This window comes from Marmota flaviventris, chromosome 6, assembly GCF_047511675.1.
Source record: "Marmota flaviventris isolate mMarFla1 chromosome 6, mMarFla1.hap1, whole genome shotgun sequence".
NCBI classification, from domain to species: Eukaryota; Metazoa; Chordata; class Mammalia; order Rodentia; family Sciuridae; genus Marmota; species Marmota flaviventris.
The window spans coordinates 32,432,568-32,459,368 of NC_092503.1; the positions used below are offsets into that span (position 1 = coordinate 32,432,568).

The window sequence follows — 26,801 nt, forward strand, 5'->3', positions numbered from 1 at the left end:
TTTTGTTTGTTTGTTTGTTGTTGTTTTCCATGATTCAGTGAAAGCGGGCTAAGTGTCCCTCACTGGGCTGAGGCTCTGAGGTTACCGTAGTTGAGAAGACATGGTCCCCATGGTCAAGAGAAGCGTGGTTTCAACTCCTCCAGAAGGTCGGCCACTCACAGACATCAGGTTGGTCCCACGTCAGCCCAGGCATTTTCGGTAGGCGGCAGCCTCTGACCTGTGCTTCTTTCTTTCTACAAGTTAGCACCAAACAGAAAGCAATTCCCGCTCCAGCCGGGAGGCGGCGGCCCGCAGTTGACGCGATTCGGGATGCTTTGGACTCAGCCGAGGGGGCGCTCTCGTCCAGTTCTCAGGCCGCGTTTCTCCAAACGGAACCATCAGGTTTGGCCACTGATTTCTGGGGGGTTTCTTAAAGGGCGCGCACCCGGACCTTCCCGGCTTCCGTACGGGTTGCTGTTGCAGGGCTCGGGATGGAAGGAAGCGACGAGTGAGAGCGTTGGCTTCCTCCGGGAGACTCCGCCCCTGTGCTACTTCTTCCCGGTGCTCAGGCCGGTCGTGCACTTTGCCGGGCGCCCGGGAAAGACCGGGGGACGATGGTACAGATGGAGACACAACTGCAGAGCATTTTTGAGGAGGTGGTGGTGAGTGCATCTACCGGCAGCCTGGGATTGTGGCTCAGGAGCGGGTGACAGAGGCAGCCTCAGGAACTCGGCCTGGGCAACCTCCTCTCCAGCCTCCCCTTTGTTTTTGACACCAAGTGTGATTGCAGGGGATTAGTGATTCTCAAATTGTTGTTAGATGGAAGTGTCCTTTTGAATTCACAACCCCTTTGGGGACATATCTAAGTGGTATTGTTAATTTCAGCGCGTTGCTGATTTAGGTGACTTGCTCTTTGCCGCATTGTAAATATTTCGAGGGGGAGCCCTCTCCTCTTTTATTCGGGTAGTTTACTTGTTTTATTTTGCTTTTTACAGAAAACGGAAGTCATAGAAGAGGCTTTCCCCGGGTATGTGCATGGAAGATTTTTGTGGTTTTAATGGGATTATGTCGTTGTAAGATTTTACTTAGATTGGCGTGGAGGGTTATAAGATCCACTATTCTAGTTATTTAATTATCTTTTTAAAACTAGCGGCAAATAATTGATTTTTGCTCTTATAGGATGTTTATGGATACCCCGGAAGATGAAAAAACAAAACTAATTAGCTGTTTGGGGGCCTTCAGACAGTTTTGGGGTGGTCTTTCTCAGGTGAGCACTGCATTTTGAATACATTCAGCCAGTAATTGTCGGCCCCTTTCATTTTTACATTTACTTTGATATTGCTGTTAAGATCTTTTAGTAAAGGAATAAATAGAACTGCCATCCACTTTTATTCTGGTTTCCATTTTGTTTTTAAGTCGTATACTTAAGGGGGTAACAGAATTCACATTGATGACAGCACTGTGGGAGATGTTTTTAAAACTCTCTTGTTAGACTATCTAAAACTATTTTCATGCTATTTTGGCTTAGTTAGTACACTTGAAAATTTTCCGGTAATAGATAAAAATTTCCTTTATTTACTCCCCAGTAAAAAAAATGCACAACAATGATACAAAGACACTACAGTAAAGATTCAAAGATGCTACAGTAAGGATACAAAGTTTCTATAATAAACATATGAAGACATTATAGTAAAATTGGGGAAAGGAGCAGTAAACTTAGTAACAGAATAACCACCAGAATATCTTCTCATGGTTTACCATAGGTGATGGGAAATGAGATCTGTATGCTTGTGAGCCACAGGTGGTAAGATTTGCCACTCAGATGTGGATTTTATATATATATATATATATATATATATATATATATATATATACACACACACACACACATACATTTATAAATGTAAATACATTTATATTTAAAATTTTTATTTTAACTATTTTCAAGTGGATATCTTTATATCGTTCAAAATACAAATGATAAAAAAGGATGGATCCAGTGACCAATCTGTCTCGTGTCTTTCTTAGCTAAGTCACCTGTTCTTTTTCCAATCTGTAGCCAGTATTCTATTTTTTTTTCTTTTAAAAGTAAGTATTCTTGTGGCATTTTTACACAATGGAGTATTGCACAGCACTAAAAAATGACAAAATCATGGAATTTGCAGGGAAATGGATGGCATTACAGCAGATTATGCTAAGTGAAGCTAGCCAATCCTTAAAAAACAAATGCCAAATGTCTTCTTTGATTTAAGGAGAGCAACTAAGAACTGAGCAGGGAGGAAGAGCATGAGGAAAAGATTAACATTAAACAGAAACGAGAGGTGGGAGGGAAAGGGAGAGAGAAGGGAAATTGCATGGAAATGGAAGGAAACCCTCAATGTTATACAAAATCACATATAAGAGGTTGTGAGGGGAAAGGGGGGCGAAAAACAAGGGAGAGAACTGAACAACAACAGATGAGGTAGAGAGGGAAGATGGGAGGGGAGGGGAGGGGGGATAGTAGGGGATAGGAAAGGCAGCGGAATACAACAGTCACAAATACGGCATTATGTAAAAATGTGAATGTGTAACTGATGTGATTCTGCAATTTGTATTTGGGGTAAAAATGGGAGTTCATAACTCACTTGAATCCAATGTATGAAAGATGATATATCATGAGCTTTGTAATATTTTGAACAACCAATAAAAAAAAAAGTAAGTATTTTTAATAGAATCTCTCTTTTTTTATTCAGTGCCTGAGATAGAACCCAGGGCCTCACACATGCCATGTATGTGCTCTGTTACTGAACTATACATCCCCATCTCAGAATCATTTTTCTGGAATGGTCACATATTACTAGTATTGCTCATTAATTAGCACCTTTTTTTCTCTTAATAATTTCTGGGGGTAATTTCATATCAGTCCATTAAGACTGATTCTTTATTTTATGTGGTCCTTAGGATCAAACCCAGGCCTCATGCATGCGAGGCAAGCTCTTTATCACTGAACTATAACTATACCCAGTCCCAATATATATATAATTTTTATAGAAATTGTTTAAATTGCCATAATAGTTAGTTCTCCTTACATCCATGTATTAGAGTGTCTATTTCTTATAGCCTTATAATAGAGATTTAGTAACTTTTTGGTCTTTGTTCATCAGACACATGAGAAATTTTATCTCAGTATAGTTTTACTTTGCATTTCTCTCAGTAGTATTGAGCGTCTCTCAAACATTTGAGTATTTTTAAATTCATTGAAAATTTTATGATGTAAGGTAGGGCTCTTGTTTTCAAGAAGATTATATTCTAATGGGGGAACCAGAAATACAATTGGTATTTTAAAATCATGGTTATATGTGCGTTAACGGAAATGTTTGTAACAACAGAGAAGCAGGACTTACAATCTCTTCTTGAATAGAGATTTTTTTTTTTGAGATATCCTAGAAGACAAACTTTGATATGAGTCCAACTTTTTGATAAGTTTTGCAAGTCAGAAATTTGATATGTCATTGGACTTTTAGTGGGCTCTTATTTGGGGTTCTAGGAATGAGACTCACATTGAATTTTCATGAGGCTAATGTATTAATCCATAATAGATTTTTTTTTTCTTCCAGTGACAGAAAATTTTATATCTAGTGGTAAGGGCACTGCTAACAGTACCTTATGTAGTTTGTTTTAACCATGAATGTTAATAAAAGCTTAACTACTTTTGGAGATCCCATACAGTAAACGTAGAAATTTAACCTATATAATTGCAAGATGTTACACTTAATTTAACAAATAATATGTCTGAATTTTTTCAACTTACTTTTTTTATCTTGCTTTTTCATCTGTAAGTGGATGAAAATATTTTTCATGATAGATGAAAATACTTTCACAATGAAGTATTTCATTCATAGTCTTGATATACTCCCAGGTGTAGTATTATCTATTATTAGTTATAAAGTGTAATTTTAGACCTAAAATAATTTTCTAATTTTCCAGGAGTCTCATGAACAATGTATCCAGTGGATTGTTAAATTTATTCATGGCCAGCATAGTCCTAAAAGAATTTCTTTTCTTTATGACTGCTTAGCAATGGCAGTTGAAACTGGTCTTCTTCCACCCAGGTATGTTAAATGGTGGGTGTGAGCAACCTAAAATATTTTCTTCTTTATACATTTTGGAAATTGGTTAAGGTGTTCTTGTGCAAAGATAAGGGAATAAAGAAGGAAATGAGGATGCTCAAGTGACTGGGATTAATAAGCAGCTTTTTTTCATAGTCTCTTACATTCTTATACTTTAATGTGGCTAAGGCTGGAGTTGTGACAAATGCTTCCTCACAGATTCTTCTATGTTCATCTGAAATTTCCTCTGGAATTCTCAACCAGAACCTATACATGCCCTCACCTTGTGACCTGAACTTTCTCACAGCTTGTAAGGTCTAAGAGAAAGCTTGCGAAACAGGTTTAGGAAAAGAAATTATCCCATATCCTTGTGGCCATAGTTTTAGGCCTATCCAGATCTAAGGAGAGAAAATGTAGACCCTTCCTCTACCTCTCCAAGGGAGGAGAATTAGTGTTATATTTCAGAAGAGCATGTGAGGTTGAAAATCTTGTTGCACACCATCTTGGACAAATACAGTCTGCCACTAGCTGGTAGATGATAAACACTTAACCGAAAGTTTTGATAATTTTCTTTCTCATAAAAATATGGTGAATAGTACTTAGTTCTACTTGGTGTTTTTTTTTTTATATATAAGCAAAAATAAATATAAAATGTTATATATGATCTAAAAGTATACTTAAGTAATAATGCACTTTCATGAAATATATTTGATATGACAAATATAGTACCTATAGTACACAAATCATTTTGTGAACTTTCAAAATTACATATTGTACCTGGAATGAGTATTTCTTTCTTTTTTTTTTTTTTTTTTTATAGGATGGTTTGTGAATCTCTCATAAACTCTGACACTCTTGAATGGGAAAGAACACAGCTTTGGGCCTTAACATTTAAACTGGTTCGAAAAATCATTGGGGGAGTGGATTACAAGGTATTTTGTTTTTAATTATAAGAAGTTGTTTACAGACAAAATTAATTTTTCAGTATATACATCACACACACACACAATTTTTAAGTGAGAGAAACAAAGCAAGAACATTTACATAATATGCCTATTTTAAGGATATAAGATTACTCTGTTTTTCCCAACTTTTCTCCATTTTCTTCTAAAATTCTTAAGATACAGGTAGCTAATATGTTTTTTTACAATGCAGTAGGGAAGTCACAAAGCAGAATTTGTGTTCCTTCATGCCTCTAGTCTTCTAATGTTGGAATATAAAGAGCCCAGAATAGGGATGTGTGGAACTGAGAATGGACGTGGGCATTAATTGATAAAAGAAACAAGCCCTGTTTCACTTCCACCTTAATTTCCCTTGGACTTATGTTGTTTCTTAACTAATATCCTCAGTTCTCTGCTCTTGACAAAGAACAATATACAATCTCTAGTTGCATTTTATAATATAGTTCAGGAGCTCTGTAGATGGAAAAGCCATTTTGCTTCGTGGAAACACTTTCGATATTGTTCTTTTCCAAAAATTGTCTATAACTGACCATATGCTTTATGTCTGCTTGTTCTCCAATCTGAAATGACTTATCAAATTATGACCTAACAGATGATTATTGGCTTAAATCATTATTTCACATAAAATTAATTCTAAGTAGGTTTTTTGGTTATTTGCTTTTTACTCAGGCTTACCAGTTTTTGCCCTCTGTTTACTTGTATGGTGTTTTATAATTATTCTTCTGTGTGTATTCCCTATCTTTAGAACTTGGAAACAGAGTTTATACTCAATAAATACATGTGGAATGAAATTTCTTCTCTGTATGTCAGATAATGCAACTGGTAGATATGTGGAGATAAACAGAGAAGCTTTGTTGGATATGTTTGAGAAATTAGGGTATGTGAACAGTAAGAAGGGGAATAAAATTGCAATATTTTGAAAGCAGTGAGTAAAGAGTCATCTGCCAGAATGCTTATAATTGCTACCCACAGTTTCAGAGTGTTTTCAAGACCTGTTCAAATTCTTTCCTTTTCTCTTCTTGGTACTGGGAATTGAATCAAGGGCTGGTTTATCCCTGAGTTACATCCCCAGTGCTTTCCAAGACTAGCCTGCCTCAGCCTCCTGAATCACTGGGATTACAGGCATGCTCCACTATGTCCAGCGTCTTCAAATATATTTCTGTACATTACATAAGCAAAGCTTTTTTTGACCTTTGTAATAGTAAGAAATTCCTCTAATGTTTTGAGGGCCAAAAAATTTTAATTTTTATTTATAAGTGACTTACTTTCTTTATATTGCAAGACGATATTTTAGATTTTCACTTTGAAGCATGACTCTTCTCTAAGGTTAGCATTATGGACTTAAATGTTAACTCTGCTTAAGAAAATTTAAAGGTATAACCTTAAAAGGAGTACATAATCCTGAAACCTTTGAATGTCTTAGCTAACACTTGGATAAACTCAGTCTGTTTCTTTTTTCTTTTATCAGGGTGTTCGAGATCTCTTAAAAGTGATTTTGGAGAAAATCTTGACAATTCCTAATACAGTGAGCTCTGCTGTTGTACAGCAGCTGCTAGCAGCAAGAGAGGTAATTTAGACATGTTGAAATTCGTTGATCATATCCTCAAAAAAAGCCTAAAAAAAGTTTTGTTTGGGTCTATGCTTTTAAATTTATGATAATTTTAGAATGTTTCATTTAGACTCCCACCAAAATTACTTTTATTTTTAAAGATGGTATTTCAATTTTATTAGATTTCAAAAGGAATTTTAAAATTTTAACTTAAGATTTTTAATTGTAAAAACAACACTATAGATATTAAAGTATTTTAAAGTATTATAACATCATCAGCCTATGAATCACTTAAAAGATTTTCTTGATTTGTAACTTATTTCATAAGAATTGCTATTTTGATCGATTGCTCTCCTAAATCTATGAATATTTAAAGCAGTTTTAAGGTATTTACTATTAGTCAACATTTCATTCTGTTGTTTATTATTCTTCATTTTCAGATGTTCTTTAAGGGTTTTCCTTCATGTTACCACTGAACCCAATAAGTCTATGAAATGATATATCTTTTTTTTTTAACAAGTAAAAATTGTTTGTGTACATTGTAGAATGGCTGAATCAGGTTGTTCAGCATAGATTACCCCATGTATTTATATTTTTGTAGTGAGAATAGTCTGCTTGTTAACAGATAACAATATTGTTATTATAGTTACCATAATGTATAACAGGTCTCCTGAATTTGCTCTTCCTGTCTAATTGTGCTTTGCCGTTTGATCAACATCTCCCAAAAAAAGTAATTTAAAAAATTTTTTTTAATTAATTTTATTTTTTTGGTGGTGGTGCTAGTGTATCAAACCCAGGGCCTCATGCTCTGCCACTGATCTACATCCCCAGCAAATCTTTTTACTTTTTAATGTCCTTTATTGTTGTTGTCATTGTTTTATTTAAAGAGCTTACATGTGTGACTAGTCAAAAATAATGTTGCCCTTTTATTTTTATTAGGTTATAGCATATATCTTAGAAAGAAATGCCTGCTTATTACCAGCCTATTTTGCAGTCACAGAGATCAGGAAACTATATCCTGAGGGAAAACTTCCACACTGGGTAAATTTTATATTTTCCAAATTTTTAAAAGAAATTTTAATCAAAAATAGGTACATGTTATTATTTTTATGCTTATTTTTAAAAGTGTTTACTTTTATCCTCAGATAATATGTATTATTTTTTTGTCATTATGTGTTTCTTTCATTTCCCCATTGAACTTTTAACATAGTTTTTATGCCATTTGTTAAAAAACTATACAGTTACATCAAATGGCTAAGGGTTTGTGGTATGACTTGGTTTAATTCAGGGAGAGATGAATAGGTAAATAATTGTTTGGAAGGAAAAAAAAAAAAGGAGAGCTAATCTTTGAGTAATTATCATGTGCTAGGCATTAATTAACTCTTTACATGTAATCTTGATCTTATTTGTTTTCTTTCTTTCTTTCTTTTTAGTTACTTGGAAACCTAGTATCAGACTTTGTAGACACCTTCAGGCCCACGGCAAGGATAAACTCCATATGTGGTAGGATTGTAATTTAAAATATACTAAATAGTACCTGATTTTTAGTGATCTGATTGTTGAAGAAAGCTGAAAGATAGTTTCTTATACATACATGTGTAGATGGCTTGTCATTTTAGTAACTCTCTAGGAGCTTAATAATAGCCTTATACTTGTTTTCAAGTACTTTTTGTTTATAGGAATGAAAAAGCAACTATGTGGAATGGGTTTAAATTTCAAATTAAAAGAAGATGTGTTTCCTGGTAGTTAGAAAGAACTTTGAATCTCTAGACAACTGGAAAACTCAGCAGACCTGTCCTTCTGTGAAAATAGTCATGAGAGTATGACCCTTTGTCATTAACACCTTTGTCCTTCATTGCATTTATTTAGTTTTCCATTTTCTCGTATTTTGTTTTGATTCTCTGATCTTTTAAAAATAACCACGTGGTATGGCAATCTATGTAGTGCACAAATCTACACCTAAGTATACTTTTTCTAAAAATTATGGTGGCCTTAGAGCTCTCTGGGAATATAGATCATATTTATTCTGTGATCAAGTATAGATTACTTCCTGTGAGCCAGGTACTATCTAGACACTAGAAATGCAGATAAACAAAAACTAGATAGATAAGTCTGAGGCTTCTAGGTTCTATAACTGAGTGATCACTGATGTCATTTAATGAAGTAAAGTAGTTTTTGAAAAGGATGATGTTGAGTTATACTTAAGACATGTTGAGTCTGAGGCAGGCCTGTGGGATATTTAGGTGACAGTATTCATTTGTCAGATATATGAACTGATGGTCAAATGCTACATCTAAAGCTTCTAGGGACATCTTGCATAAAGTTAATCATATTGACTCTTGACCAGGGTTCTTAAACTTGATATAGGGCCATCTTTTAAATATTTTAAGCTTTTGTGCTACGCAGTCTTGCAACTACTCAACTTTGCCATTGTACTGCAAAAGCTGCTTTTTTTCTAGTAAAACTTTATAAAAAGAGATGGCAGGCTAACTTCTGTTGGACAAAATGCAACATTTTGAGTTTGGGAGACCTGTACAAATTGATCTTCATCCATCTGGACAAAATATAGGGCAAAAAAATATTTCTACACTTCAGTCTCTTTAAGACATTTTAAAAACCATTTTTAAACCAGTACCCGGTTCAGCATATATAGATATTTAGATATTTGTGGAGTGAATGAAGGACCTGGCACTGCTATGTTCACATTTACTTTAAGACATTTTTGTGCTACATACAGGCCGCTGCAGTCTTCTACCAGTTGTAAATAACTCAGGTGCTATTTGTAATTCATGGAAATTGGATCCTGCAACTCTTCGTTTTCCTTTGAAAGGCCTTTTGCCATATGATAAGGTATGTTGTTAAATATAATTAAACTTCTGGTCCATCTAGCAGTATTCATCTAGATTGTAAGATATGTGATGCCATCATTGTCTCTTTGTGGTCTGAACAAGTAAATATTGTACAAAGATTTATGGTTTTTCATGTTATTCCATCATCCAAATATATTCTACCATTTATGCTGTTTTATTTGTGCTTCTGTGGTCTATAAATACTTGAAGATAGAACACACAAATTTTAAAGTGATTCTTAGACTAAGACCCTATATTAAAAAAGTAGTATAACCAGGATTTGATTATTCCTAAACTATTACTTTAGTGAGCAAGTCTTGAAGATTGGACTGATTACTTTTTTGGGGTGTAGAGTTGCTCTTACAACTCTTATCCACAGTAAACCAACTCTTGTTATAAAATCTTCTGCATTAAACAGTCACTTTGACTATTCTGTTTAAAAATGATCCAAGAAATCCTTTAAAACTAGTACTTGAGAGGCTGGGGTGTGACTCAGCAGTAGAGCACTTGCCTAGCACCTGTGAGGCCCTGGGTTCGATCCTCAACACCACATATAAATAAAGAAAGAAAGAAAGAAGGTTTTGTGTCCAACTATTTTAAAAAAAGAAGAAAACACTAGTACTTGAAGTGAATGCTTATGTTTATATGCCCTTTTTGCAGATATTTTACTATTAAAATGAAAAAAAAGGATCAGACTCTGGTAGCTGGGGTGCAATGAGAGACTACAGCCTAATAGGAGTGAATTTACAAGAAAAGAAAATTTCAAGAGATTTATTGTAGTAACTATTGCTAAGGGTTTTTTTGTTTGTTTGTTTACCTCACAATTATAATGGCAGAAGTTTTAAAAGATTTTCTTAAAAATCAGTACATAAAGTACTTCTTCCTTCCTTCTAGCCAAGAGACCTATAAAAAATAAAACCAAGCTAACAATATGTAAATAATACTTAAAATAAAATTTCCATTTACTGTATTAACACATTGTCTTCAACAAAATAGACATAAAAAATGATGTACTCTAGAAAACTTACTCAAAAAACAGTCTGGCATGCATGGAAGAGTTAGAATAAACTTAGAATGAAATCTTCCTAAATTATTATATTTAATAAATGTTAACATTTTAAAATTAATATATTTTAGGTATAGGCCAACTAAATTAACAAATACGAATTTATCTATATCTCTGAAAATTTGTATATTTAAGTGCCAAAAAGTAATCTTGGCAATCTTATTAGGGAACCGGGAGATTGATCCTTTTATATTCAAGGCATATTGAATAAACTTTCATGTTAGTCATTTGGAAAAATGGCTGTAAACTCTGAAAAATATTTTACTTTTAAAATGTACCTTTTGGTATTAATTATTGTAAACTAGATTTGGTTTTCAGAAATTTTGTTTATATGCTTAGAAACTTTAGAAAATTGACTGTGAGGTTTTCACATAAAGGAAGCAAAGATCTCAATGATGTTTCTCTAAAGAGACATCATATAGGAAAAAAATTTTTATAAATAGACATTGTGAGACTCTAAAATTGAAAACTGTTCACCTTTTATTTTTTTCAGGAAAGTAGAGGGGGATTACACTAGGGAAGGGGATTAAAAGACCTGGTATCTTTATCTTTACCCTCTGTATGACCTACAGCAAGTCTCTTCTCCGTGGTTTTTAAATGAATGGTGGGAACAGATTGACTATAACCACTAAAATCCTATAATTTTTTTTTCCACTAGATTCTGCCTACTGTGGGAAGGTAACAAGTGCCATTAGAGGATTTTTTAAAATCTCATTTTCAGATCATTTGCATTAATGCTTTATGTTTATCTTGAAGCAATAATTATTTTTTTATTTTCTTTAAAGGATCTATTTGAACCACAGACTGCTTTGTTGAGATATGTATTGGAGCAGCCTTATTCCAGGGATATGGTCTGCAATATGCTAGGTTTAAATAAGCAGGTACTGTACAATGCTGGAAACTTAGTAAAATCTGCATAGAATCTACACTATTCTTTTCTCTTTTCTTCGCTATAGCTAACTGAGCAAAACAGTTAAGAACTCTTTGGTGACTTTTTTTAGTATACAGTTTGTTAAACAGTATATTGTTTATTATTTATATATTGCTTTAAAAATGTTTAAATTAAAAAGGAGATATTTTTAAAGTTGGTTTATTTTGCATTGCTTTTTTTTCTATAAGGCCAGTTTCAAGTATACCTTTTGCCAGAGAAACCTACACATGACTTAACCAAAGTTTTTTACATTTTTGTTTGTTTGGGTCTCTATTTTTGTGACCCTGGTATCTTCAGTGTGGCCTCCTTGCTGATTTTTTTTTTTTTTTTTTTTTTTTTTTTGATGTGTGTTTTGTTGGTTTTGGTGGTTTAACATGTGGGAGGGTTTGTGCTGACTCTGGGTTCCTTGAGGCTGGCCTCATAGTCACTGTTTTGTCTTTTCTTTTTTTCTTCCTTTATTTTTGTTCTGTCCTGTCTTGTCCTGCCCATCCTCCAATGCTCTAGACCTTGAACATTGCTCAGGTATGTTCACAACCTTACTGTTGTATTGTGACTAACGATACGCTGGCCGCTTTGTAGCCACTGATTCCATTTAGAGAATACGTGTATGGTCGGGGCTTGAAATTGGCAGGACCATGCTGAGACCAAGGCCACTAAAAAAAATAAAAACTTCTTGGGATATGAGAGTTATTTTTGGTGGATGGTTTTTTGTTTTTGTTTTTGTTTTTTTGGTGTTTGTTTTTTTAAATATTCTTATTTTTTTGAGAGACAACACCTGGCACTCAATAAAGCCTGTCACTTTTTGATGGGTTATTTTTCCTTCCCACTCCATTTTAATATTTTCATAATTTAGAGCAAAAGCTAGCCTGATGGAATTTTCAGAGATGGAAAGATTTGTGGTAGCCTCTATCTTTCCAGGCTATTAAAACAAACAAATAAACAAACAAAAAGAAAAACTTATGTTGCTTTGTCTTAAAAACAAATTTAAATCAAAACAAAAAGAGAGAAAAGCACTTTAATAGAGCTACGCTGCTTTTAAAAGTTGGAGTGGTAAACTTTATACAGGGAAGTCTTTTTTGGAAACATGGGGATTGACAAAGAAATGTCACACTCTTAGGTGACCCCACACCTCTTGACAAACACCCTTCTTTGTCAGTCTTTGCCAGATGTGTCCTCCTCCTAGAGTGGGCTCCTCTCAGTTGCAGCTCACTTATGGTGGGGGAATAAACACTATGGCCATACTTTACAAGCCAAACTCTTATGCAGTCCCAAGTCTGTTCCAGGACTTTTCACCTTTGAGATTTTAATCAAAATAGTGGTTCCAATTATTTTTGTTAAAAATTTTTGAGCCCAACATATTAAAATAGACCAGCTTTTTTATTTTAAAAAGACATTCTTGTTCTAGGTTATATAAAATAGCGTTACTGTTTGCAATACTATAGTGAAGGTTGTGCCAGTGCTTCCATTTATAAAGCCCTATTTTTAAGGACATATAGCTTGGCCATAAAACTTGCTCAGTGTTGAAACTTTGCATGCCAAACCTCACCCTAGTAGCAATATCTCTCTTATTATTTTAAGTTTTTTCTTCTGAAAAATTCACCAAGTTTCCTTGTTTGGAAAAGCCTTTGTATATGTGAAATTGAAACTGTTTCACCACTAGAGTATCAGATAGTTACCTCAATATAATCTGTCAATTTAACTTCGTAAATATCAAGTTATTAGTTCTGGTCAACTTTCACTTGAGTTAGAGGTAAGTATTCAGCTAACTTTGGAAGAATGCTAGCATCATGCTATGTCATAAAATAATTTTTGCAATGAACTATAAGTCATACTCGACTCAATTTTTTTACAGATTGGTGGATAAATGTACCCATGGTCATTTGAGCTGAAGTACCTTACCCCAGATATCTTTAGCTATCCATACCTTTTTTTCTTTTGGGGGCAGCTCAAAGTGTAAATTGACAAAACAATTCAGATAAAAGTATTTCTGATCTGATTATTTCAATAACAAGTTTCAACCTAAAAAAAGTTTATGACTAAGACATAAATCCATAAAAAATAAAGTTTATAATGGAAATGCTGACAGAACATTATTAATATTGGTCCCACTGTAGTGTAAACATTGTCAAAAATTCACAATTCATCAGTAATTGTTTTCATAGGAAACTGTAGTGAGGGGACTTGTAGATGGAAGATAATATGCTGAATTGACTTGATATATTATTTTTACCTACTGGAAAGAAGAGTACAAAATAGAACACACAGTATAAGAAGCTTATGATTAAAAATAATCAAGTCTTCTTATTATATCTTTTATCATTACAGAACTATATCCTGTACTATACTTTCTTGTCCTTTCTCTGGTAACACAATAATTTACTTAAAGCTTGAAACTTTTTAAAGACCTGTCCATATTGCATTTTCCAGTAGGAATTGGGCTATATTATTCTAAAATTGGTCATATTCAGAAGGTCATAAATAGCCCAGTTCTATGACTATCAGGTAGTGTTGGACTTAAATTCACAGTAAAACAGTCTTGTTTTATATATTCAAATGAGAGAATTTGTATTTTTTTTCCTACTGAATAAAAGCATCATAAATCTCAGCTCCTAAAGCTTATACTTAGTGGGTATGAACTCTTAGTACCATATGACAGTTTATCTCAAACTAATCACTCAGTTTCCATTGGAAGTTATTAACTGGTGTAAGAATATGATTCTGAATGGTAGTTTCTTTGGTTAAAGCAGAGAATTGATAAATGACACTGAAAAGAGATTTTTCCCTCCCAGCTTGTCCTGAATAGATATTGCTTTAAAATTGAGAAAGAATACTAAAATAATGATTTAGAATTAAGCCCTCCTAAGTACTGTACATTAAATTTGCATTGCAAAAGCAGTACCAGAACTGTAACATGAAAAATGTCAAGTGCCTCTCAGTACAGGATATGAGATACTAAGACGAAAAACATTATAATTTACCAGCTTAAATAGGGTTGGAAAGAAATCAGGGATATAGGTAGAGCTTATTAATGCTTTTGCCTGGTTTTTAGCTGTTGTGAAAGCTGAAATTTTAAATAAAGTTCCAGTATAATTTGGGCTATTGTGAAGAAATAAAATTGTTTTTAGATTTAGATATTCTTATTGTTAAAACAGGTTTTAACTAAGTATACATATAAATAGTATGCAAACTAAAATACTAAATTTTATATGTCAGTATTTTGAAGGCTTACATTTACCAACACTTTCAGGAAGCAAGATGTACATAACTATAATAGGTATAGTATCTATTGACTTGCAGAATTATCTTACCCTAGTGATTGATAATTAACTTTTATTCATAGGTCATTAAACTGCCTGGAAAATGTTCATTTGTTCCTCGTAAAAATGATGTATGGTAAAGTCTTAATTTTTAATGTACTTATTTTTTAATGATTATTTTAATTCAATTAGTTTTTAATAATTTAATGTACCTGTTTTTAATAATCAAAAACTAAAAATTTATTTGAGAATAGCAACATAGATCATTTTATAGTTCAGACCTTTCTTTTTGGATATTACCAAAATTGTCAGAGAAACAAAGCAACATGTCTTAGACTATCTTTGAAATTGTTTTGAGAAATATCCTTGGTTTTAACCAAAAAAGTCTAGGAAATTTATAGTTAATCCTATTGGATATTCTACTCCCATCAGATAATAAGACATGAGGTACCACAGAGTTTTCTGTTTGGATTTAATTCTTAACAGAAAAGTTAGGGATAATCTTGAATAATGGCATATATTGAAAGACCATCAGCTTTAACTGTAACTGTTTATACATTGTCAAAATTTTAATATTTTTGGTTTTTCTTTTTAAATTATTAAATAAATGACTTATGATGACATGCCTAAAAACATGTAGGTGACAATCTAGTTTTTAAAACAAATAGCTAATACCAAAAAGGGAAACTCGAAAGTGACTCAGGTGTTAAATACCAGTTTTATTTACTTTATACTTTTTTCCTGAAGTAGATTGATGGATGACCAACATGAATGGAGAAATAGATGACAAATTATTTAGTTTCCAAACTAGAAGCAAATTCCCATCACTAGTGAAAAATTCCTACTGGAAATCCTGGCTTTATTTCTTTTCACAAATTTTCCTGACTCTTGTATACTTTGAATGATCTCACTCTAAATTTGTGTTGTCTGACACATTTCTTAGGTTGTTGGTGGTTGGCAGAACTAGTGAATTTCAAGCCCTGTACACAGTAGTTTTGCATGCTGGTTTAAGAAATAGTCTGTAGTGTTGTCTGTTGCACTTTGCTCTGCTTCATAATGACAATTACATTTGGAGGAAAAGTACTGTAGTCTCAACTGGTGGTGTTAATATTGCTATTTGTAAACCTGTAATGTGGTTGAACTGTGATCATGGCATTGTGTTTTTTGAAAAAAAATATGAAACGACCATTGATGCTTACCGTTTGGGGTAGATGTTTGTTTTATTTGCATGTTTTAAGAAAGTGCAGCTATATTGGAGCTTTACAATTTGGAGCTGGCAAAGAGCATGCAAAAGAGGGGATGTGATTCATTATGTTTTGTTTATTTCTAAATTTGTCCCCATTTTGCATTTTTTCTCTAAATTTGAAGAAATCATATCCCTTTTTCATGGCAAAAGAGTGATCATTTTATCTAAAGTCTAGAGGAAAGTTATATTAGTAATTATATTCTCTAGAAAGGCTTTAAACAGCCTGCTACTAAGTCATACAGCATATTTGTAAAGGAAAAATGAAGTGGCTTTTAAAATATGGCTTATCATACTTCTTTTGGTAAAAATATATTTTTAAAATCACTTTTTAAAAAACAAACCTTTTTGCCTCTAGAAAGGGAAGTTGCATTTTCATTGTTAGTGTTTAAACTCAATTCTTTTTCTTGTTTTAGACTTTAAAATGGTCTACTCTAAAATTAAAGCTGCATTATGTTTGGCTTTCAAGGGGGAAGAGCAGAGGTTAATTTTTGAGTGTTTTTTTATTGTGGAGAAAGTTTCCATTTTGGTATCAGGATTATTCTATTCACTGAAAAACAGTGAGTAATCTGTCAGCTATTTAAGTTTACCTCAGTATTCAAAGATAGTGTAAACTTGTAGTGGTTATTTTAAAATAATAGATACACATACTGGTTTATTTGCTCTTTGTCATTATTTGATCCTTGAAAATTCAAAGTTTTAATCTTTTGAGTTAGATTACAAAACTAATACTGCTGGTTTTATTTCATATGCCTTTTAAAATGTTCTTTTTTCAGTGAAATTTTTGGACTGTGCGATGCCCTTTGTCAAATTGAAACAATGATAATAATAATAATAGAAGTCAAAAATTAGTAGCAGTCTGTTTTGAGGGGAAACTTGAAAAGGATTTTTTCATGAAACTCATCCTCTATGATAATGTGACATGATGCAGCTTTAATATACTAAATCTAACCTTAACTTCTTAAGTTCAATTTCATTCCATGCTTCTCGGCCTCTTGTACAATTAATGCCCATTAACTGGTTACTTCTGAAACTAACCGGGAGGCTTTTGGAATACTGTATTTAATCTCTGCCCTACAGCACAAGCAGCGCTGCCCTGTGCTGGAGGACCAGTTGGTGGATCTGGTGGTTTATGCCATGGAGCGGTCCGAGACCGAGGAGAAGTTTGATGATGGGGGAACAAGCCAACTCTTGTGGCAGCATCTTTCAAGTCAGCTCATTTTCTTTGTGCTTTTCCAGTTTGCCAGTTTCCCACATATGGTCCTTTCTCTTCATCAGAAGGTATGTACCAAGTCTTTTAGTCAGAGCCATCATACCTGTTAGTAAATATATTTTAGACTGGCATGGGCACTACCAGCAATGGCAAAAGTCAGAGCCCTAATTTTTGTTCATTTCAGCACTTTTATGTTTTTTTAACTTTTCACTTTCTTGTCATTATGAAAACTGGATCCATTCATTCATTCTGCATATTCACAGTGCAAGGACCAGGGGATGAAAGATGAAAAGCCACTTTAGTACCCTCAAGAAGCACCTCAGTAGTGGGAAAGATACATGTGTGAACAAGTTGAGTGTAATCTATTAGTTGGCATCATGGAAGCATGTTTCCCTGTGGTAGGAATGAATCATCCCTAGTAAAGCCCTCTATCAAAGAGAGCTTTAAGCTAACACTTAAAGGATGAATAGAAATTTGCTAAGAGGAAAGATAATGAAGGTTTTCCTAACAGTAAGATCATCATTTAGAAAAGGATAAAGGTATGTAAGAACTGAAAAGAAGACTGTGAAGAAGGAAGTGTTGATGTTATGAGGAAGGCAGGGACAGATGTAGAGAACTTTATGCAGCCCTGGGAGCTTAGAGTTTCTTTTGGTAGCCATGAGGTGGGAAATGGCATCATATTTAAATTGGAAAAGTTACTGCTAATGGCCCCATGAAGAAAGATGCTAACCTGGACATGGGTGGGGTCAAAAGTAGAAGCGATGAAATCAGTAAAGAGATAGTGCAGTGGGCTAGGTGAAAGATGCTGAAGGCCTACACCAGGATGGAGATGATGAGCCAGAGATCACATATACTGAGGAGGTTGCATAGGACTAGGTGATTGACAGCAGAGAGTGAGAGGCGAGGCTTGCCTCACTGGTTTCCACTTGGGTTACAGACAGAAGGCAAGGACAGTGAATCCAAGAAAGTAAACACAAGTGGAAGAATAAATTTGTGGGAAGAGCTGGTTTAAGCTTTAAAGTTTTAGGCATGTTGAATGGGAATAAAGTAAATATTAACGTCTGTAACGTTTCTGTAGCGTTGATTGTTTGGAAGCATATCGTTCATAATTTCTTTAACCACCATACCCCTATCCCTACAATTAATTTCTGTTAAACTCTATAGTAAGAAGAAGTATTTTTTGATAACCAGTCCTTAAAGATTTTAAATTTAAAACAAAGATCTTTTTGTATAATAAATGATGTTTTGATAAGGTATTTTTAATAAGAATTACCCTATATTGAGCTTGATTCTCATGCATACATGATCAATTTAATTATGCTCTAAAACATTGAATCTTTAATATGCATAATTATTTTGAACAGGAGACTTGTATTATCATAGTAAAATAATTTATCCAGCTTTTTGTGATGTGTCCTGAATTTAGACTGAAGAGATACTTAACACCAAAGTTGGATATTGAATTTCTAGTATAAAAACCATGTGTGTGGTCAGCTTTTCATTGCTATGCCAGCATGCTTATAAGGAGAAGAGATATATTTTGGCTCACATTTTCAGTACATGTTACCTTTCAGCCTGCAGCAAAGCAAGTGTATCATGATTGGGAGGAAATAGCAGAGGAAACCTGTTCATCTCATGGCACCCAGGAAGCAAAGGAGGGGGAAGGGGCTGAGGACCTAGTATCCCCTTCAAGGGCTCACCTCTGTGATCTAACTTACTTCTTCCACTAGGTGCACTTCCTAAAGGTTTCACCATCTCCAAAACAGTGCTATCATCTGGGGACCAAGCCTTTAGCATATGGATTTTTAGGGTACATTTAAGATCTAAACCAGTATACCAACATTTCTCTTCTTTTTTTTAGGGGGGGAAACCCACAACTTTCTACACCCGACTCTTTAGCTGTGTGTACATTTGTACTTAACATCTTTTACAGTTAGCAGGGCGAGGACTAATCAAAGGCAGAGATCATTTGATGTGGGTTCTCCTGCAATTCATTTCTGGAAGTATTCAGAAAAATGCTCTAGCTGATTTTCTCCCTGTCATGAAGCTCTTTGATCTTCTCTACCCAGAAAAAGAAGTAAGTTTTACTGAGTAGTTAACAATGTGATGAGTGAATTATTACATCTAATTTATATTTAAGAATTTTACTGTAATTTTATGAAAAGAACACTGGATTTGGGGGAGTTTTTTCTCTTTATTTCTGTAAATAACTGTGATCGTGGATTGGGCATTCAATCTCTTTTGATACTAATTGACTTATTTAAAATAAAGAAATTGAACTAGGTTGATTCTAAAAATTTAAATCGCAATTGAATGTGTAGTGTAGCAAGCATTTGTTCTACATTCAAAGTTTTAAAAAGTACTAACATAAAAGCCAGATACAGTGGCACATGCCTGTAGTCCCAAATACTTGGGAAGGAAAGGAAGATAATTTGAGCCTGAGAGTTTGTGACCAGGCTGGGCAACATAGCAAGACCCTGCCTCAAAAATAATAAATACAAATAAAAGGCACTAACAGTGTTAATCTGTACACATCATTGAATGGCCAGTAACAAAAGTATCTATTAAAATCTATTTTTTCTTTGTCATTTGAGCCTCAGTACTCCCCACCCCCTGGTCTATTATATAAAATATTTGAGTAAAATATGGTCTATTTCTGTGGTTGCCATTCTTTAGAAACACTTTTTATGGGAAATTTTAAATACAAAAGTAGAGTAAATAGAACAGTAAACCCTCATGTACCCATCACCTAAAAATACTTTTATTTCAACTTTCCTCCTTTTTTGTTAATTCTAGACAATTTTAAAGCAAGTTCTGGACTTCCTGTTATTTTACTCATTTAATATTCAATATGCTTAGTGATAGTCATTTAGATTTCATATTTCTTAGACTTTTATATGTTCCAAAAAGAACATATGCTTTCAGGAGGCCCAGGGAAAGGTTGAACAATGACTACTAAGTTGCAGTTAGATAGGAGTAAGAAGTCTTAGTGTTTTCTTGCTCAGTAGGGTGTTTACATATCTTCTGTTTTCTCTTCAGATCATATAATTTTTTTGCTTTTTTCACAGTAGTGTTTTTACAGATGGTGATTGTATACTGTATATCTCAGAAAGCTAGAATGAATTTGAGTGTTTTACCCTGAAAAAATGATCAATGTTCAAGGAAATATGTTTAACCTGATTATACAATGTATACAAATATCAAATATCACATAGTACTCTACACACATTTGTATATGATTTTTGTGTTTTTATTTACTAATTAAAAAACAAACAATTTAAAAGAGCATTTATGAGACTTAGAAATTATATTTTCAGTATATTTATCACATTTAGTAAGATTTCATATTAATGTGTTTAATTTTTAAAAAAATAAAAATTTTTAAATGATTTTTGTTTGAGAATCCTTTGAGATAAAAGGAAAAGCTTGCCTGAGAACTTATGGACTTTTTTTACTTTGTTGGCAAGTTTAAAACATGCAAATAATAATGTTGTTTGTTATTAATTGTTATTTTGCAGTGTATCCCAGTTCCTGATATTAACAAACCCCAATCAACTCATGCCTTTGCAATGACTTGTATTTGGATTCATCTCAATAGAAAAGCCCAAAATGACAACTCCACACTACAAATTCCAATACCTCATTCACTAAAGTTTCACCATGAGTAAGTTATTTGTTGTTTGATTGTTAATTTTCAGTTTACTAGATAGTGGATTATAGGCTAATATGTATGTATAGGCTAAAATGGTTTCAGTATTTGTGTGAAGTTTGGAAATGCCCCCTACTCAATGAAGGTTAGAGTAAATATTTAATATGTATGTCAGAGCAAGAGAAATTGACCAGTCACTGCATCAGAAAACAACTAGAAGATTAATCAATCCTGCTGTATGCTTAGCTGAATTTAAAAATTTTTTAAGACTGATCTTTGCTTTTACATGTTTTACTTTAAAGTTTTTTATTTAATTGAATTATCTTAGCTGTTATTATTGTGAAAATATTTCAAAATTTCTCAAATGCTTTGGATTTGAGCATGATCTGACAGGGACATCTTTCACTCCCTGAGCTGACAAGACTGATGGAACTGATCTGGCTGGCATGGCTAGCATGCTCCCTATATGTCTTCCAAAGGTAGGATGACTAAGAGAAAGTGTCCTTTTTAGATAGGACAGTGCTTCAGTGCAGGGTTCTAAGAATAGCTGAACTTCCCTCCTAGAACTTTTTCTGAAAGGACTAGTAAATCTCTTTGTAAGAGACTTAGGGTAGTCATACTCAATGCCTCATGTGGCTTTCATTTTACAAAATACTGTTTCTTAATGATACTAATAATGAAGTCATATATTATGTTTAAGCAGATAAATAAGAAATAGAAGGCTCTTTAATGGACTTGTTGAGTTAGTTCTCTGAAACAGCCTAATCCATTGCTGTATACATAGTATATACTTAACAAATATTATTAATTATTTAAATTTTAATCATTCAAATTTCTGAAGTGTTAACCAAACTTTTGTGTATGTCTACAGTATATTTGAAAGAAATTATAATACTTATGGTAATAGAGATAGTATTAGTAGACAGTTGCATAAAACTGAACTTTTAAAAAATTCATGTCAATTTCATGGAAATTATTTATATTTTTTCCTGTTTAATGAATGTGAATTTTTAGGTTCTTACAGCAGAGTCTGAGAAATAAAAGTTTACAGATGAATGACTATAAGATTGCCCTGTTATGTAATGCATACTCTACAAATTCAGAATGTTTTACATTACCCATGGGAGCTCTGGTAGAAACTATTTATGGAAATGGAATTATGAGGATACCTCTCCCAGGAACAAGCTGTTTGGCTTCTGCATCTATAACTCCCTTACCAATGAACCTCCTGGATTCATTGACAGTTCATGCCAAAATGAGGTATATTCCTTTTATTTAATTTTTTTGCCCCATGTCTGGGAATTGATACCAGTATAGGACAAACCTTGGTTTCATGATTGTATGTATGTGTTTTATGATCAGGCACATTTAAAAAATAATTAGATATATTTTTATACAAAATGAATGTTAATTATATAGGCATTCTAGCATGTACAAATAAATCAAAGAAAATAATTGCTCATAATCCTTCCATAAAAGATAAGCATTGTAGAATTATTTTGTATATATTGTTAGTCTTCTTTTTCCTGTGGATAAATACATGAATTTCTTTGTTTTGCTATTTTTTTTTGTTGTTGTTGTTGTTTTTTCTTTTCTTCTGGTGCTGGGGGCCTTTGGCCTACAAGGCAAGCACTCTACGCAAGCACTCTACCAACAGAGCTGTATTTCTAGCTCCAATTTTTTTAAGTGTTTTAAATGGACACAACACCTTTATTTCAATTTATTTATGTTTTCTGTAGTGCTGAGGATTGAACCCTGTGCCTTCTGTGCTGGGGCGAGCACTCTACCACTGAGCCACAACCCCAGCCCCCTTGTTTTGCTATTTTATAATTGTGTATTTTCAATAAAAATCAGTCAGACACCTTTTCAGGTCCATATTTTTTCAAATGCATGTTTTAAATTGTTACAAAAGAAGCTTTTTATGAGACTTTAAATGATGATTTAACCATTTCCATGTTGTTGGACATTAAGGTTTTTTTTGCAATGTCTTCATAGTTTAAAGAAGATGATGAAAACTATCTTTATTTTAGTCTTTTCACCATCTATAATTTTATTTTAAATTGTTTTTTAAATTACATTTTTATTAAGTAATTTTCTGGAAGTAGAATTGCTGGGTCCAGGAATGTAAAATTTTTAAGGTTTTTAATAGGACTGTTTTTCGAATTGTCATGTTTTTCAAAAGATAAAAGGCTCTGTTGGGTATGCTTCTAGAAATTCAAGTGCCTCAAGGAGCCAGGTTGAGAATGTAGATGAGTGAAGGCTTGCACAGAAAAATGAGAAGCCCAATGTCAGTGCACATGAAAGCATGTGCTTGTGGAGGAGACTGAGGACAATGGAGAATCAGGGTTCCATCTCATGGTGCTGCCACTTGAGCTTGGGTTTTAGCAGTGATTTATTAATTCTGTGACAAAAGTTACTTAATTTCTCAATTGTAGTTATTTACATATTTGAAAAGAAAAGTAGACTAAAAGTATCAAACATGCTCGTTTGAGTTATACCCAAAGTTTATGTTTCCATGAGCAGGGGGATCTTGATGCATGTGGAAAATACATACACCCCTGGCCAGAAAGCACCATAAAAACCAGAGTTGTTACCATTTGTGCAGTGCATCATTTCCAAGTGTCCTGCACAACCTAAATGTGTCAAATGAGTCAAGTCCATTCAAATCATGTCAGTTCAGATATAATGTTGAGTAACCCATAAATATAGTAGCACCTGAATTTATGTAAATAGTATGGGTTTTTATTTTATTTTCTTTTTTATCTTCAGCCTTATTCACAGCATTGCAACGAGAGTGATAAAACTTGCTCATGCAAAGTCCAGTGTGGCATTGGCTCCAGCCCTAGTGGAAACTTACAGTCGTTTATTGGTCTATATGGAAATAGAGTCTTTGGGCATCAAAGGATTTATCAGTAAGACAGGACTTTTTGGTGTTTATAACTGTTAACTCATTCATTAATTCAGTGGGTATTATTCCATGCTATTGGGGAGAACAGACAATAAAGCCAATAAGTGAAATGTGCAATGTGTCAGTTATTGCATATTATAGAGAAAACCATAGTCAAGTAAAAGGGATAGGAGTTGTGAATTCAGGGGAATGAATTATATTTTTAAACTATAAGAAAAGGGTAATAACTTTCCTATGTACATATATGAATACAGCACAGTGAATCCCACCATCATGTACATCCACAAGACTGGGGCCCTAATTAGAATAAGATATATTCCATGCCTTTATAATTTTTGTTAAAATGGACTCTACTGTCACATATAATTTTAAAACAAAGAAGAAGAAAGAAAAGTGTAATGGGTTGCAGTGAGCAGGATGATAGATAAGATCCATATCCTCCTGCAGGTGGTTTCTGGTTAAAGGCAATAGTATGGTCCTGTGGTGGGTACTGAGTCTTACCTGCAATGAGTAAGGAGTTAGTCTTCATTGCAAAAGATGTGATATAATGTCTGTTAGTTGTTAGCAGTTCTAAGTAATATTTTCTAATTAGAAGTATTTTTTCTAATTCATGGTGATTCTAATTTTTACTAATACAATTTAAATTTAATAACTCTTTCCACATAACTGAGAGTTGACTATAACTTTCTTGAGAAAGAGGAGAAAACAAAGGAGAATATGATGTAATTTTTTGGTATTAAAAAATAAACCTAGAGGCTGGGGTTGTGGCTCAGCAGTAGAGCGCTTGCCTAATATTTGTGAGGTCCTGGATTCAATCCTCAGCACCACATAAAAATAAATAAATAAATAAATAAAGGTAGTGTGTCCAACTACAACTAAAAAATAAATAATTAAAAAAAAAAATAAACCTAGGCTTGGGACACAGTTCAGTGGTAGATTGCTTGCATCGCATACATGACGCCCTGGGTTCTGTCACCAGCACTCAAAAAGGAAAAGTGAACCACATACTTCAAAAAATTGGGAACATTAAAACTTTTTGAAAATAATTTTTAAAATAACTAAGAAGTGAGAAAGGTTAGAATAATTATCTTTCATATCTTGTCTCATTTTCCCAGATTAATTTGAATCTCTTTTTTCCAATTCCAGAAAAAAATTAACTTGGTATAATAATTAGGATCTAGATATTTTTCCATACAATAAAGTGGAAAATAAGGAGAAGAAATGAAAAATATACATGTGTATATGTGTGTGTGTCTTCATGATCATTGTGTATATGTGTATCTTTGTGATCATATCTGTACATACATTTTACCCAGTGTGACTTTCTTCAAATATCTTTTAATGCATAGCTTAAATTATCTTGTTGCTCCAGGTCAGCTCTTACCAACTGTTTTCAAGTCTCATGCTTGGGGGATCCTGCACACACTTCTTGAGATGTTCAGCTACCGGATGCACCACATTCAGCCTCATTACAGAGTTCAGCTCCTGAGTCATCTTCATACTTTGGCTGCAGTTGCACAAACAAACCAGAATCAACTCCATCTTTGGTGAGCCTGGTGAAGCCTTCCTTTCCTTAAGATTTATAGGAAACTTCATTGAAGATGGAGAAATTGATCTTTCACCTTATCATTTTTTAGTTCATTTGTCATGAAATTCCTCTGCTTCTGAAGTATGGTATTTCTAGTGTAGGAGTGAGGATCGGTTTATTAATAGACATTGAAAAGGATAGTTGAGTCCTTGCTTCAGGATCTTTGGTCTAAAACTGAGTACTTCAAGGCCTTTACTATTATGTTCTAACCTATCACCTTAGAATGCTGGATTTAAATGTACTTGAAATTATGGTTAAAGTAACATTTTGATTTTGTTTTAACTGAAAGTACATTTCAAATAAAAAGATTAATTTTCAAAATTTTCAAAATCCAGGTGAAAGTTTTTAGTCCTACTTGCTACAAACTATCTCTTTTCAAATATATGAAAATGTTAGATGATTTTCATTCTTAAAAGTTGGTACTTCAGGTCTTTTTAACAAATTAAGCAACATTCATTCTCATATAAAAGAGGGGTCTTTTTTTAATCAAAGAAGGAAAATTTATAGTTTTCATGCTTTTACAGTTTAATTAACCTAGAATTAGGTTTAATTTCCTAATTTTGAACTTATATATGCACCTTCCTCACTTTTCTTTTTCTTGGCCCTTTTTTCAGTGTTGAAAGCACCGCTCTCAGGCTTATAACAGCATTAGGTAGCTCAGAGGTACAGCCACAGTTTACACGTTTCCTTAGTGATCCCAAAACAGTATTATCTGCAGAATCTGAAGAACTGAACCGAGCCTTGATATTGACCTTAGCCAGAGCAACTCATGTAACAGGTATGATTATGGTACTAACTGCAGTGAACCACAACACATAAAAGAATGCGTCATTCTGGTGACTACTGTGGGGAAACATACTAAAAACATACTTTTTTAAGTACTGGTTCTTGAGTTTTTTGATTTTGTGACTGCTTTATAATCTTAGAAAAAAAAAACTTTTTGAATTCCCAAAGAGTTACTGCTTATGGATTATTTCTATGAATATTTACTATCTAAGGTATTTAAAGGAAAAATTTTAATTCATTAAAGAATAAACTGATTACATGTGAACATAAGTAATAATATTTTATGAAAACAAAAGTCTATTTATAGACAAGATTTTAGTGAAAGAGGTGCCATTGTTTTGCATTTTGCATCACTCTTTAGTGTCTGATATAAAGTAAGATAGCAGGAGTCTCACATCTGCTTCTACATTTCATCTGTTTAGATATGCTAATGTTATTTTAATTAAAGTAAGTGGAGAAAGTATGGCCTCTCACAAATACAGAATTGGAAATGGGAAGAGTATTTTAATACCTTTTTTCAGATAATTGTGAGTATTCTTTGACATCACAGCAAAATTGGACACATGATAGTTTCTTCAAGGTTAACTGCAATGTGAAATCCAAAACCCTCTCAGTTAACGTTTCGTACATTGTTGGACTATAATCAATTGGCCTATTTCATACATTGAAGAATAGTAATAATTCATGTGAATTTTCTAATTTTGTAAATTGGTCATTTAGAAAATATTGGTTC

The 26,801-nt window shown here is 33.4% G+C and overlaps 1 protein-coding gene across 2 annotated transcripts in view; it reads left to right on the forward strand.

Moving 5' to 3' along the window:
• The first annotated feature begins 472 nt into the window (after nt 1–472).
• Med23 (mediator complex subunit 23) overlaps nt 473–26,801 on the forward strand; it is a 41,557-nt gene continuing 15,228 nt past the window's right edge. Inside the window, exons 1-18 of one of the 2 annotated variants that reach the window (XM_027938477.2) lie at nt 473–641; nt 975–1,006; nt 1,159–1,246; nt 3,946–4,070; nt 4,888–4,999; nt 6,498–6,596; nt 7,518–7,619; nt 8,012–8,081; nt 9,316–9,428; nt 11,279–11,374; nt 11,929–11,946; nt 17,005–17,205; nt 19,071–19,214; nt 20,656–20,801; nt 21,801–22,046; nt 23,556–23,698; nt 25,067–25,241; nt 25,897–26,060. In XM_027938477.2, the coding sequence (XP_027794278.2) occupies nt 594–641; nt 975–1,006; nt 1,159–1,246; nt 3,946–4,070; nt 4,888–4,999; nt 6,498–6,596; nt 7,518–7,619; nt 8,012–8,081; nt 9,316–9,428; nt 11,279–11,374; nt 11,929–11,946; nt 17,005–17,205; nt 19,071–19,214; nt 20,656–20,801; nt 21,801–22,046; nt 23,556–23,698; nt 25,067–25,241; nt 25,897–26,060 (2,122 nt within the window). In that variant the 5' untranslated portion in view covers nt 473–593. The remainder of the gene's footprint in view (nt 642–974; nt 1,007–1,158; nt 1,247–3,945; nt 4,071–4,887; nt 5,000–6,497; nt 6,597–7,517; nt 7,620–8,011; nt 8,082–9,315; nt 9,429–11,278; nt 11,375–11,928; nt 11,947–17,004; nt 17,206–19,070; nt 19,215–20,655; nt 20,802–21,800; nt 22,047–23,555; nt 23,699–25,066; nt 25,242–25,896; nt 26,061–26,801) is intronic. The other variant, XM_027938478.2, reaches the window with a different exon arrangement.